Source organism: Danio rerio, chromosome 7 (assembly GCF_049306965.1).
Source record: "Danio rerio strain Tuebingen ecotype United States chromosome 7, GRCz12tu, whole genome shotgun sequence".
Classification (NCBI taxonomy): Eukaryota; Metazoa; Chordata; class Actinopteri; order Cypriniformes; family Danionidae; genus Danio; species Danio rerio.
Genome location: NC_133182.1, coordinates 990001 through 1003396, shown reverse-complemented (window position 1 = coordinate 1003396; position 13396 = coordinate 990001). Strand labels below are relative to the sequence as shown.

At 45.0% G+C, this 13396-nt stretch overlaps 2 protein-coding genes across 3 annotated transcripts in view; both read left to right on the top strand.

The window, feature by feature from the left end:
- Positions 1 to 13396, top strand: part of alpk1 (alpha-kinase 1) — an 859942-nt gene that overhangs the window by 487386 nt on the left and 359160 nt on the right. The window lies entirely within an intron of this gene.
- Positions 1 to 13396, top strand: part of LOC101886393 (mitogen-activated protein kinase kinase kinase 11) — a 59451-nt gene that overhangs the window by 26680 nt on the left and 19375 nt on the right. For both annotated transcript variants that reach the window (XM_073907802.1, XM_073907801.1), the window contains exon 3: positions 5274 to 5454. In XM_073907802.1, coding sequence (XP_073763903.1) covers positions 5274 to 5454 — 181 coding nt within the window. The remainder of the gene's footprint in view (positions 1 to 5273; positions 5455 to 13396) is intronic.

Sequence of the window (13396 nt, the reverse complement as noted above, 5' to 3'; positions counted from 1 at the left end):
TTCTCATCATCTGTGAAATGTGCTGTGGAATATATTTGCCCTGCTTTACCACACAATAAGCCCCGCCTTTTAAACTCACTGTCATCTGCAAACCACAGCCATAAGCTCCACCCCTCATCTGCATATACACACACACACACACACACACACACACACACACACAAGCTCATTCTGGAGCTGAATCCCTGCAGTCAGTCACTCATTAACTCTTCTGTGATTGGGTGAAGTTTAACCAGCAGCGGCTGCTAGTGCTGACCTCTGACCCCTGTCCACTCGCAGGCGCACAGTCGAGATTAACAGCGCAGAGAATATTTATATATATTTTATATTTTCAGGTTAAAGTAATGGAGTGTTACTGTGTGCTGCACACTTTTTGGTTGCTGAGTTGTTGCTGTGCGCTTTGTATGGGTGCTAATGTGTTGCTATGCAATATGTGTGGGTTGCTGGGGTGTTGCTATGCACTGTATGTAGTTGCTGGGGTGTTTCTATGCACTATGTGTGATTGCTGGGGTGTTGCTATGCACTATGTGTGATTGCTGGGGTGTTGCTATGCACTATGTGTGGTTGCTGGGGTGTTGCAATGCACTATGTGTGATTGCTGGGGTGTTGCTATGCACTATGTGTGGTTGCTGGGGTGTTGCAATGCACTATGTGTGGTTGCTGGGGTGTTGCTATGCACTATGTGTGGTTGCTGGGGTGTTGCAATGCACTATGTGTGATTGCTGGGGTGTTGCTATGCACTATGTGTGATTGCTGGGGTGTTGCTATGCACTATGTGTGGTTGCTGGGGTGTTTCTATGCACTGTGTGATTGCTGGGGTGTTGCTATGCACTATGTGTGATTGCTGGGGTGTTGCTATGCACTATGTGTGGTTGCTGGGGTGTTGCTATGTACTATGTGTGGTTGCTGGGGTGTTGCAATGCACTATGTGTGATTGCTGGGGTGTTGCTATGCACTATGTGTGGTTGCTGGGGTGTTGCTATGCACTATGTGTGGTTGCTGGGGTGTTTCTATGCACTGTGTGATTGCTGGGGTGTCGCTATGCACTATGTGTGGTTGCTGGGGTGTTGCTATGCACTGTGTGGTTGCTAGGGTGTTGCTATGCACTATGTGTGATTGCTGGGGTGTTGCTATGCACTATGTGTGATTGCTGGGGTGTTGCTATGCACTATGTGTGGTTGCTGGGGTGTTGCTATGCACTATGTGTGGTTGCTGGGGTGTTGCAATGCACTATGTGTGATTGCTGGGGTGTTGCTATGCACTATGTGTGATTGCTGGGGTGTTGCTATGCACTATGTGTGGTTGCTGGGGTGTTTCTATGCACTGTGTGATTGCTGGGGTGTTGCTATGCACTATGTGTGGTTGCTGGGGTGTTGCTATGCACTGTGTGGTTGCTAGGGTGTTGCTATGCACTGTGTGATTGCTGGGGTGTTGCTATGCACTATGTGTGGTTGCTGGGGTGTTTCTATGCACCGTGTGTGGTTGCTGGGGTGTTGCTATGCACTATGTGTGGTTGCTGGGGTGTTTCTATGCACCGTGTGTGGTTGCCTGGATGTTTCTATGCACTATGTGTGATTGCTGGGGTGTTGCTATGCACTATGTGTGGTTGCTGGGGTGTTGCTATGCACTATGTGTGGTTGCTGGGGTGTTTCTATGCACTATGTGTGATTGCTGGGATGTTGCTATGCACTATGTGTGGTTGCTGGGGTGTTGCTATGCACTATGTGTGATTGCTGGGGTGTTGCTATGCACTATGTGTGGTTGCTGGGGTGTTGCTATGCACTATGTGTGGTTGCTGGGGTATTTCTATGCACTGTGTGAGGTTGCTGGGGTGTTGCTGTGTGCTTTGGTTGGTTGCTGGGGTGTTGTTTTTTGTGGTTGCTGGGGTGTTGCTGTGCGCCAGTTGTGGTTGCCGGGTGTTGCTTTGTGCTGTAAGTGGTTGCGGGGGTGTTTTTTTCCACTATGTGTGGTTTGCGGGGATGTTGCTGTGTGCTGTGGTTGGTTGCTGAGGTGTTGCTGTGGGTGGTGCTGGGGTGTTTCTATGCACTGTTTAGTTGCTAGGGTGTTACTGTTCACTGTTTGGTTGCTGGGGTTTTTTTTGCATTATGTTTGATTGCTGGGGTGTTTCTCTGTACTATGTGGTTGCTAGGGTGTTTTTGTGCACTAAATGTGGTCACTAGAGTGTTTTGTGTACTATATGTGGTTGCTAGGGTGTTGCTGTGTGCTCTGGTTCTTTGCTGGGTGTTGCTGTGTGCAGTGGTTGGTTGCTGGGGTGTTGCTTTTCACCATGTTTTGTTGCTGTGGTTTTCAGTGTGTGGTTGCTAGGGCGTTGCTTTGGTTTGTTGCTGGGGTGTTGCTGTGCGCTGTGGTTGGTTGCTAGGGCGTTGCTTTGGTTTGTTGCTGGGGTGTTGCTGTGTGCTGTGGTTGGTTGCTGGGGTGTTGCTGTGTGCTGTGGTTGGTTGCTTGGGTGTTGCTGTGTGCTGTGGTTGGTTGCTAGGGCATTGCTTTGGTTTGTTGCTGGGGTGTTGCTGTGCGCTGTGGTTTGTTGCTAGGGCGTTGCTTTGGTTTTATGCTGGGGTGTTGCTGTGTGCTGTGGTTGGTTGCTGAGGTGTTGCTATGTGCTGTGGTTGGTTGCTGGGGTGATTATGCACTGTGTGTGGTTGCTAGGGTTTGCTTATGGTGGTTGCTAGGTAGTTTCTGGCTGTCTGGACTCTGGTGCGGGGGTTTTCCCTGAGAAGAATGAGCCTTTGTCTTTGGACAACATACAGACTGTCTGGCAGCGCACACACACACACACACACACACACACACACACACACACACACACACATACATACATACACACACACACACACACACACACACACACACACACACACACACACATACACACACACACACACACACACACAGAAAGGACAGAGAGAAGGTGACGGAGCTGGCTCTGATTGGTGGCACAGCCTTGACTCACCGGCATCCGCAACACAACAAACAGAGCCGGTTGCTGTGGTTACCGTCTGCTGTTGTTGCCGAGGCGTCCAGCGTGTGGTTGCATTCCTGCAGCGGGCGTATAATTGTAGAGCATTGAGGACTGATGTTCAGATGCTGCAACACTGAACGCACACACACACACACACACACACACACACACACACACACACACACACACACACACACACACACACACACACACAAACATAAACGCACATCTATGTATACACATGCACTAATACATACACACACACAGCCATACATACACACACTAATACACACTCACACAAATTAAATAAATGCAGAACCCATGTTAGTCTGATGTTATTGAGGATCGTGCTGTGTGTGTGTGTGTGTGTGTGTGTGTGTGTGCGTGCGTGCGTGCGTGCGTGTGTGTGTGTGCGCGTGTGTGTGTTTAACAGAACTGAAGACTGTGAAATCTTTATTCCTGTCAGTTCAGTTTTATTTAGAATTTTGTCGACTTCATTTGCGTCACTTCCTGTAGACGAGCAGCCGACGGAAATATGAGTGTGTGAGAAAGAGAGAGACGAAGTCTGTGTGTGTGACACTATATATGTGTGTGTGAGAGACTAAATGTGTGTGTGTGTGTGTGACAGAACATGTGTCTCTGTGTGTGTTTGAGAGAGGGAGTGCATGAGCGAGTGTTTGAAAGTGTACGTGTGTGTGCGCGAGTAAGTGTCTTGTATGAGTGTATGTTTGAGAAAGATAATGCATTTATGTGTGTATGTATATATATGTGTGTGTGTGTGTGTGTGTGTGTGTGTGTGTGTGTGTGTGTTCAAGACAGAGAATGTGAGTTTGTGTTACTGTTTGAGAGCGAGAGAATGCATGTGTTTATGTATAAGTGTGTATTTGAGAGATATAGAGTGTGTCTGTGTGTGTGTGTGTGTGTGTGTGTGTGTGTGTGTGTGTGTGTGTGTGTGTGTGTGTGTGTGTGTCTGTGTGTGTGTGTGTGTGTGTGTGTGTGTGTGTGTGTGTGTGTGTGGTCTCTGGTTGAGACGGATTCCTCTGGTTGGATGTTGAATCAGTTTAAAGAGTTTCACTTCTTCTTCTGCAGTTTCGTTCCACATTTCCTTCAGTGTCCAGAACTCTCTGTGTGTGTGTGTGTGTCTGTGTGTGTGTGTGTGTGTGTGTGTGTCTAAATATTTACCACAGCACAAATGGGCCCGTTTAGGCCCTGCTGACTGTGTGTGTGTGTGTGTGTGTGTGTGTGTGTGTGTGTGTTTTAGTGTTGTGTGTGTCCAGCACAAAGCTCTCCCTCTTCTGCAGCTTTTTGCAACTGCTTTGACGTCACACACACACACACACACACACACACTGACAGGCAGCCAGTTCATCTCTTGTTCTTTGCGAGTTTTTAAAATTAATTTAGAGGAGATTATAACACAGATCCAGCTTCAGACAGAATGTGCAGCTGTAGTCTCAAACTATTTGTATATATCTGTGTGTGTGTGTGTGTGTGTGTGTGTGTGTGTCTTGTGCTGTAGTTTGATGAGATTATTATTCTGGTCTGTGTAGTGGTGCTGTATTGTCAGAAAATTAATAATATTATGTGTAACCATTGTCCAGTGAATCTCTGATATCTGATTGATTGATTGATTGATTGATTGATTGATTGATTGATTGATTGATTGATTGATTGATTGATTGATTGATTGATTGATTGATCGATCGACTGGTTCATTGACTGATAGTTTGATTGGCTGGCTGACGGGTTCATTGATTGACTGAATGTAATTGATTGCTGTTTGTTTGTGTGATTGACTGGTGAATGATTGATTAACTGACTAAATCTAATTGATTGGTTCATTGGTTGATTAACTGATTAATTGACTTACTGATTGATTCACTGATTGACTCACTGACAGTTTAATTGATTGATTGACTGATTGATTTACTCAATGATTGATTAACTGATTGGCTGATTGATTGATTGATTGATTGATTGGTGGCTTGTTTGATTGACTGATTGATTAATTGTTGAATAATTTAAAATTTGATTGACTTTGACTAGTTCATGAAATAACTGATAGACTGATTTATAGATTAACACTGCTTAACTGCCTGACTGATTGATTGATTATTGAATTATTGACTGACTGTTTGATTGATAGACTTACTGACTGCTTGATTAAGTAATTGACTGATTGGTTAACAAGTTACCTGTTTGACTGATTGACCATGTGACTGACTGATTAATTAACTGACTGCTTGATTGATTGATTGATTGATTGATTGTCTCCCTCTCTCCTCTGTCTCAGTTCTGCTGGCTGAGCCGATAGAGAAGGGCAGCATCGAGGGCAAAACGCTGAAGATCACAGATTTTGGGCTGGCGCGGGAGTGGCACAAGACCACCAAGATGAGCACGGCGGGCACCTACGCCTGGATGGCACCAGAGGTCATCAAATCCTCCACCTTCTCTAAAGGCAGCGACGTCTGGAGGTGAGAAACGCTCAACTCCTGTTCAGCTTTGTTTTTTCTCAACTCTGTTATCGTCAACTCTGTTATCGTCAGCTCCGTTATCGTCAGCTCTGTTATCGTCAACTCTGTTATCTTCAGCTCCGTTATCGTCAGCTGTGTTATCGTCAGCTCCGTTATCGTCAGCTCCGTTATCGTCAACTCCGTTATCTTCAGCTCCGTTATCGTCAGCTCCGTTATCGTCAGCTCCGTTATCGTCAACTCCGTTATCGTCAGCTCTGTTATCGTCAGCTCTGTTATCGTCAACTCCGTTATCGTCAACTCCGTTATCTTCAGCTCCGTTATCGTTAACTCCGTTATCGTCAGCTCTGTTATCGTCAACTCTGTTATCGTCAGCTCTGTTATCGTCAGCTCTGTTATCGTCAGCTCTGTTATCGTCAACTCTGTTATCGTCAACTTTGTTATCGTCAGCTCTGTTATCGTCAGCTCTGTTATCGTCAGCTCTGTTATCGTCAACTCCGTTATCGTCAACTCCGTTATCATCAACTCCGTTATCGTCAACTCCGTTATCGTCAGTTCTGTTATCGTCAGCTCTGTTATCGTCAGCTCTGTTATCGTCAACTCCGTTATCGTCAACTCCGTTATCGTCAACTCCGTTATTTTCAGCTCCGTTATCGTCAGCTCTTTTATCGTGAACTCTGTTATCGTCAGCTCTGTTATCGTCAGCTCTGTTATCGTCAGCTCTGTTATCGTCAGCTCCGTTATCGTCAACTCCGTTATCGTCAACTCCGTTATCGTCAACTCCGTTATCGTCAACTCCGTTATCGTCAGCTCTGTTATCGTCAACTCTGTTATCGTCAGCTCTGTTATCGTCAACTCTGTTATCGTCAACTCTGTTATCGTCAACTTTGTTATCGTCAGCTCTGTTATCGTCAGCTCTGTTATCGTCAGCTCTGTTATCGTCAACTCCGTTATCATCAACTCCGTTATCGTCAACTCCGTTATCATCAACTCCGTTATCGTCAACTCCGTTATCGTCAGTTCTGTTATCGTCAGCTCTGTTATCGTCAGCTCTGTTATCGTCAACTCCGTTATCGTCAACTCCGTTATCGTCAACTCCGTTATCGTCAACTCCGTTATTTTCAGCTCCGTTATCGTCAGCTCTTTTATCGTGAACTCTGTTATCGTCAGCTCTGTTATCGTCAGCTCTTTTATCGTCAACTCTGTTATCGTCAACTCTGTTATCGTCAGCTCTGTTATCGTCAGCTCCGTTATTAGCTTTGTTATCGTCAACTCCGTTATTGTCAACTCTGTTATCGTCATCTCCGTTATCGTCAGCTCCGTTATCGTTAAATCTTGTTATCGTCAGCTCTGTTATCGTCAGCTGCGTTATCGTCAGCTCCGTTATTGTCAGCTCCGTTATCGTCAGCTCCGTTATCGTCAACTCCGTTATCGTCAACTCTGTTATCGTCAACCCTGTTATCGTCAGCTCTGTTATCGTCAGCTCTGTTATCGTCAGCTCCGTTATCGTCAACTCCGTTATCGTCAACTCTGTTATCGTCAACTCCGTTATCGTCAACTCCGTTATCTTCAGCTCCGTTATCGTCAACTCCGTTATCGTCAACTCCGTTATCGTCAACTCTGTTATCGTCAGCTCTGTTATCGTCAGCTCTGTTATCGTCAACTCCGTTATCATCAACTCCGTTATCATCAACTCCGTTATCGTCAACTCCGTTATCGTCAGTTCTGTTATCGTCAGCTCTGTTATCGTCAGCTCTGTTATCGTCAACTCCATTATCGTCAACTCCGTTATCGTCAACTCCGTTATCGTCAACTCCGTTATTTTCAGCTCCGTTATCGTCAGCTCTTTTATCGTGAACTCTGTTATCGTCAACTCTGTTATCGTCAGCTCCGTTATCGTCAGCTCTGTTATCGTCAACTCTGTTATCTTCAGCTCCGTTATCGTCAGCTGTGTTATCGTCAGCTCCGTTATCGTCAGCTCCGTTATCGTCAACTCCGTTATCTTCAGCTCCGTTATCGTCAGCTCCGTTATCGTCAGCTCCGTTATCGTCAACTCCGTTATCGTCAGCTCTGTTATCGTCAGCTCTGTTATCGTCAACTCCGTTATCGTCAACTCCGTTATCTTCAGCTCCGTTATCGTTAACTCCGTTATCGTCAGCTCTGTTATCGTCAACTCTGTTATCGTCAGCTCTGTTATCGTCAGCTCTGTTATCGTCAGCTCTGTTATCGTCAACTCTGTTATCGTCAACTTTGTTATCGTCAGCTCTGTTATCGTCAGCTCTGTTATCGTCAGCTCTGTTATCGTCAACTCCGTTATCGTCAACTCCGTTATCATCAACTCCGTTATCGTCAACTCCGTTATCGTCAGTTCTGTTATCGTCAGCTCTGTTATCGTCAGCTCTGTTATCGTCAACTCCGTTATCGTCAACTCCGTTATCGTCAACTCCGTTATTTTCAGCTCCGTTATCGTCAGCTCTTTTATCGTGAACTCTGTTATCGTCAGCTCTGTTATCGTCAGCTCTGTTATCGTCAGCTCTGTTATCGTCAGCTCCGTTATCGTCAACTCCGTTATCGTCAACTCCGTTATCGTCAACTCCGTTATCGTCAACTCCGTTATCGTCAGCTCTGTTATCGTCAACTCTGTTATCGTCAGCTCTGTTATCGTCAACTCTGTTATCGTCAACTCTGTTATCGTCAACTTTGTTATCGTCAGCTCTGTTATCGTCAGCTCTGTTATCGTCAGCTCTGTTATCGTCAACTCCGTTATCATCAACTCCGTTATCGTCAACTCCGTTATCATCAACTCCGTTATCGTCAACTCCGTTATCGTCAACTCCGTTATCGTCAGTTCTGTTATCGTCAGCTCTGTTATCGTCAGCTCTGTTATCGTCAACTCCGTTATCGTCAACTCCGTTATCGTCAACTCCGTTATCGTCAACTCCGTTATTTTCAGCTCCGTTATCGTCAGCTCTTTTATCGTGAACTCTGTTATCGTCAGCTCTGTTATCGTCAGCTCTTTTATCGTCAACTCTGTTATCGTCAACTCTGTTATCGTCAGCTCTGTTATCGTCAGCTCCGTTATTAGCTTTGTTATCGTCAACTCCGTTATTGTCAACTCTGTTATCGTCATCTCCGTTATCGTCAGCTCCGTTATCGTTAAATCTTGTTATCGTCAGCTCTGTTATCGTCAGCTGCGTTATCGTCAGCTCCGTTATTGTCAGCTCCGTTATCGTCAGCTCCGTTATCGTCAACTCCGTTATCGTCAACTCTGTTATCGTCAACCCTGTTATCGTCAGCTCTGTTATCGTCAGCTCTGTTATCGTCAGCTCCGTTATCGTCAACTCCGTTATCGTCAACTCTGTTATCGTCAACTCCGTTATCGTCAACTCCGTTATCTTCAGCTCCGTTATCGTCAACTCCGTTATCGTCAACTCCGTTATCGTCAACTCTGTTATCGTCAGCTCTGTTATCGTCAGCTCTGTTATCGTCAACTCCGTTATCATCAACTCCGTTATCATCAACTCCGTTATCGTCAACTCCGTTATCGTCAGTTCTGTTATCGTCAGCTCTGTTATCGTCAGCTCTGTTATCGTCAACTCCATTATCGTCAACTCCGTTATCGTCAACTCCGTTATCGTCAACTCCGTTATTTTCAGCTCCGTTATCGTCAGCTCTTTTATCGTGAACTCTGTTATCGTCAACTCTGTTATCGTCAGCTCTGTTATCGTCAGCTCTGTTATCGTCAGCTCCGTTATCAGCTTTATTATCGTCAACTCCGTTATTGTCAACTCTGTTAACGTCACTCTGTTATCGTCATCTCCGTTATCGTCAGCTCTGTTATCGTTAAATCTTGTTATCGTCAGCTCTGTTATCGTCAGCTGCGTTATCGTCAGCTCCGTTATTGTCAGCTCCGTTATCGTCAGCTCCGTTATCGTCAGCTCCGTTATCGTCAACTCCGTTATCGTCAACTCTGTTATCGTCAACCCTGTTATCGTCAGCTCTGTTATCGTCAGCTCTTTTATCGTGAACTCTGTTATCGTCAGCTCCGTTATCGTCAACTCCGTTATCGTCAACTCTGTTATCGTCAACTCCGTTATCGTCAACTCCGTTATCTTCAGCTCCGTTATCGTCAACTCCGTTATCGTCAACTCCGTTATCGTCAACTCCGTTATCGTCAGCTCTGTTATCGTCAGCTCTGTTATCGTCAGCTCTGTTATCGTCAACTCCGTTATCATCAACTCCGTTATCGTCAACTCCGTTATCGTCAACTCCGTTATCGTCAGTTCTGTTATCGTCAGCTCTGTTATCGTCAACTCCGTTATCATCAACTCCGTTATCATCAACTCCGTTATCGTCAACTCCGTTATCGTCAGTTCTGTTATCGTCAGCTCTGTTATCGTCAGCTCCGTTATCGTCAACTTCGTTATCGTCAACTCCGTTATCGTCAACTCCGTTATCGTCAACTCCGTTATTTTCAGCTCCGTTATCGTCAGCTCTTTTATTGTGAACTCTGTTATCGTCAACTCCGTTATCGTCAGCTCTGTTATCGTCAGCTCTGTTATCGTCAGCTCCGTTATCAGCTTTATTATCGTCAACTCCGTTATTGTCAACTCTGTTAACGTCACTCTGTTATCGTCATCTCCGTTATCGTCAGCTCCGTTATCGTTAAATCTTGTTATCGTCAGCTCTGTTATCGTCAGCTGCGTTATCGTCAGCTGCGTTATCGTCAGCTCCGTTATCGTCAGCTCCGTTATCGTCAGCTTTGTTATCGTCAACTCTGTCATCGTCAACTCTGTCATCGTCAGTATCATCAACTCTGATATCGTCAGCTCTGTTATCGTCAGCTCTGTTATCGTCAACTCCGTTATCGTCAACTCCGTTATCGTCAACTCCGTTATCGTCAACTCCATTATCGTCAACTCCGTTATCGTCAACTCCGTTATTTTCAGCTCCGTTATTTTCAGCTCCGTTATCGTCAGCTCTTTTATCGTCAACCCTGTTATCGTCAACTCTGTTATCGTCAGCTCTGTTATCGTCAGCTCTGTTATCGTCAGCTCTGTTATCGTCAACTCTGTTATCGTCAGCTCTGTTATCGTCAGCTCTGTTATCGTAAGCTCTTTTATCGTCAACTCTGTTATCGTCAACTCTGTTATGGTCAGCTCTGTTATCGTCAGCTCCGTTATCAGCTTTGTTATCGTCAACTCCGTTATTGTCAACTCTGTTATCGTCATCTCCGTTATCGTCAGCTCCGTTATCGTTAAATCTTGTTATCGTCAGCTCTGTTATCGTCAGCTGCGTTATCGACAGCTCCGTTATCGTCAGCTCCGTTATCGTCAGCTCTGTTATCGTCAGCTTTGTTATCGTCAACTCTGTCATCGTCAACTCTGTCATCGTCAGTATCATCAACTCTGATATCGTCAGCTCTGATATTGTCAATCTGATATCATCAACTCTGTGATCGTCAGTATCATCAACTCTGTTGTGGTATAAATAAGTGTGAACAATGTTAAACAAGTTTAGTATCTTTCTTATCACATTTAGGTAGTTTTCATTCTTCTGCATTAATAATGTATTCAGTTTACTGTAAGTTACGTCTGTTGTATAATATTTTACAGTTTTAGTTGTCTGTTTGAATAAATTGAATAGAAATGCTTGAAATGTTCCCACAATTCTGTAATGAATCATAATTACAAATTAAAGCTGCAAGCAGCGATGATAGGGACCTCGCACCCGGGCTCACCGCCGCCCGGTGGCCTCAGGATGACAGAGAGCAGCGAACAATATTAATTTAAGCCAATATATATAAAGAACCAGAGAAAATCACAGATTTATGCCAAACTTCATCCTGTCAGTCGGTGGCGCTATCACTGAATCAAGATTGGCATGTAGATGCGTTCAGTAGAAGAATTTAATCAACCATGTGAAGTTTCAGGAAGGTCAGACATTGTGTGGCTAAGTTATGAGCCAAACTACCTTCTGCCAGCTGGTGGCGCTATGACTGACTCAATATTGTTATGTGGATGTGTTCAGGAGAGGACTTTTATCAACCTTGTGAAGTTTAAAGGCAGATCGGACATTTTGTGGCTGAGTTATAAGGACTTCCTGTTCCATGGCGAAGCGTTGAGGTTTGTCATGCCACCACGGACACGCCCCTTTGCAAAAACTCGAGATCTTCACAATATATCATCGCTAGAGCTTTCAGATGACACCACTCAAATTTGGTGCTGATACGATAAAGTTTGTGGGAGGAGTTTGCTACAGTGTAAAACATGTCATTTCCTGTGGCCAGCAGGTGGCGCTATAACTTTATCTGGATATCGGCATGTAAACGTGTTCAGGTCAGGACTCTTATCAAACGTGTGAATTTTGAGGCAGATCGGATAATGCATCACTGAGTTATAACGACTTCCTGTTTTGTGGCGAATCGTCAAAGTTTGTGAGGCCGCCACGGACACGCCCATCGACGAAAACTCTAAAGCTTCGCAATTTAACATCGCCAAGGCCTTTAGATGACAAAAGCCAATTTTGGTGTCGATCGGATAAAATCCCTAGGAGGAGTTCGTTAAAGTACAACGCCTGGAAATGGCAAAAACGCCACTTTTTCGCCGCAGGAAGTAAAAAATATCCGACTTCCTGTTGGGTTTGAGATATGGCTCCAAGAGACTTTTTCGTATGTTTTGGCATGTTTGAGGTGTGTGCCAATTTTCGTGCATGTGCGTGATTCGTGGATCGGGGGCTCGTCTGTTAAATTTTTCTAGGTGGCGCTATCGAGTCGTTTTGCCATGTCCACTTCAATATTGTTATGGGATATGTTCAGGAGAGGAATTTCATTAATCATGTGAAGTTTCAGGCATATTGGACATTGTGTGGCTGAGTTATAAGGACTTCCTGTTCCATGGCGAAACGTTGAGGTTTGTCATGCCGCCATGGACACGCCCCTCTGCGAAAACTCAAGATCTTTACAATATATCATCGCTAGACCTTTCAGATAACACCACCCAATTTTGGTAGTGATACGATAAAATTTGTGGGAGGAGTTTGTTACTCAGTAAATCATGTCATTTCCTGTGGCCAGCAGGTGGCGCTGTAACTATATCTGGATATTGGCATGTAAACCTGGTCAGGTCAGGACTGTTATCAATCGTGTGAATTTTGAGGCAGATCGGATAATGCATGCCCGAGTTATAACGACTTCCTGTTTTGTGGCGAATCGTCAAAGTTTGCGAGGCCGCCACAGACACGCCCATCGACGAAAACTCTAAAGCTTCGCAATTTAACATCGCCAAGGCCTTTAGATGACAAAACCCAATTTTGGTGTCGATCGGATAAAATCCCTAGGAGGAGTTCGTTAAAGTACAACACCTGGAAATGGCAAAAACGCCACTTTTTCGCCGCAGGAAGTTAAAAATATCTGACTTCCTGTTGGGTTTGAGATATGGCTCCAAGAGACTTTTTCGTATGTTTTGGCATGTTTGAGGTGTGTGCCGATTTTCGTGCATGTGCGTGATTCATATATCGGGGGCTCGTCCGTTTAATTTTTCTAGGTGGCGCTGTCGAGTCATTTTGCCACGCCCACTGCCGAGACCTATATCAGCAAGCCATTTACACCGCGTTTGGTGTGTGTGCAAATTTTCATGAGTTTTCGGGCATGTTTAGACCCTCAAAAATGCCCCGATTAGGGGCGGAATAATAATAATAAAAAACGGAGCAATTCCAATAGGGCCTTGCACCGTTCGGTGCTCGGTCCCTAATGAAAGTCTGTGTGTAGCAGCTCATTTCTCTCCAGCTCGGCTGAATGCTAATGCTGCGCGCACATTAACTGGCTTTAAATTCATCGCTCACAGACACAGATTAGGCGTATCGCTTCACCGTTTCCCTTAAAACCTTTTTCCTCTGCAGGGATAAATCAAATGTTCTCGTCTAATTTGCACGTCTCGACTCAGAG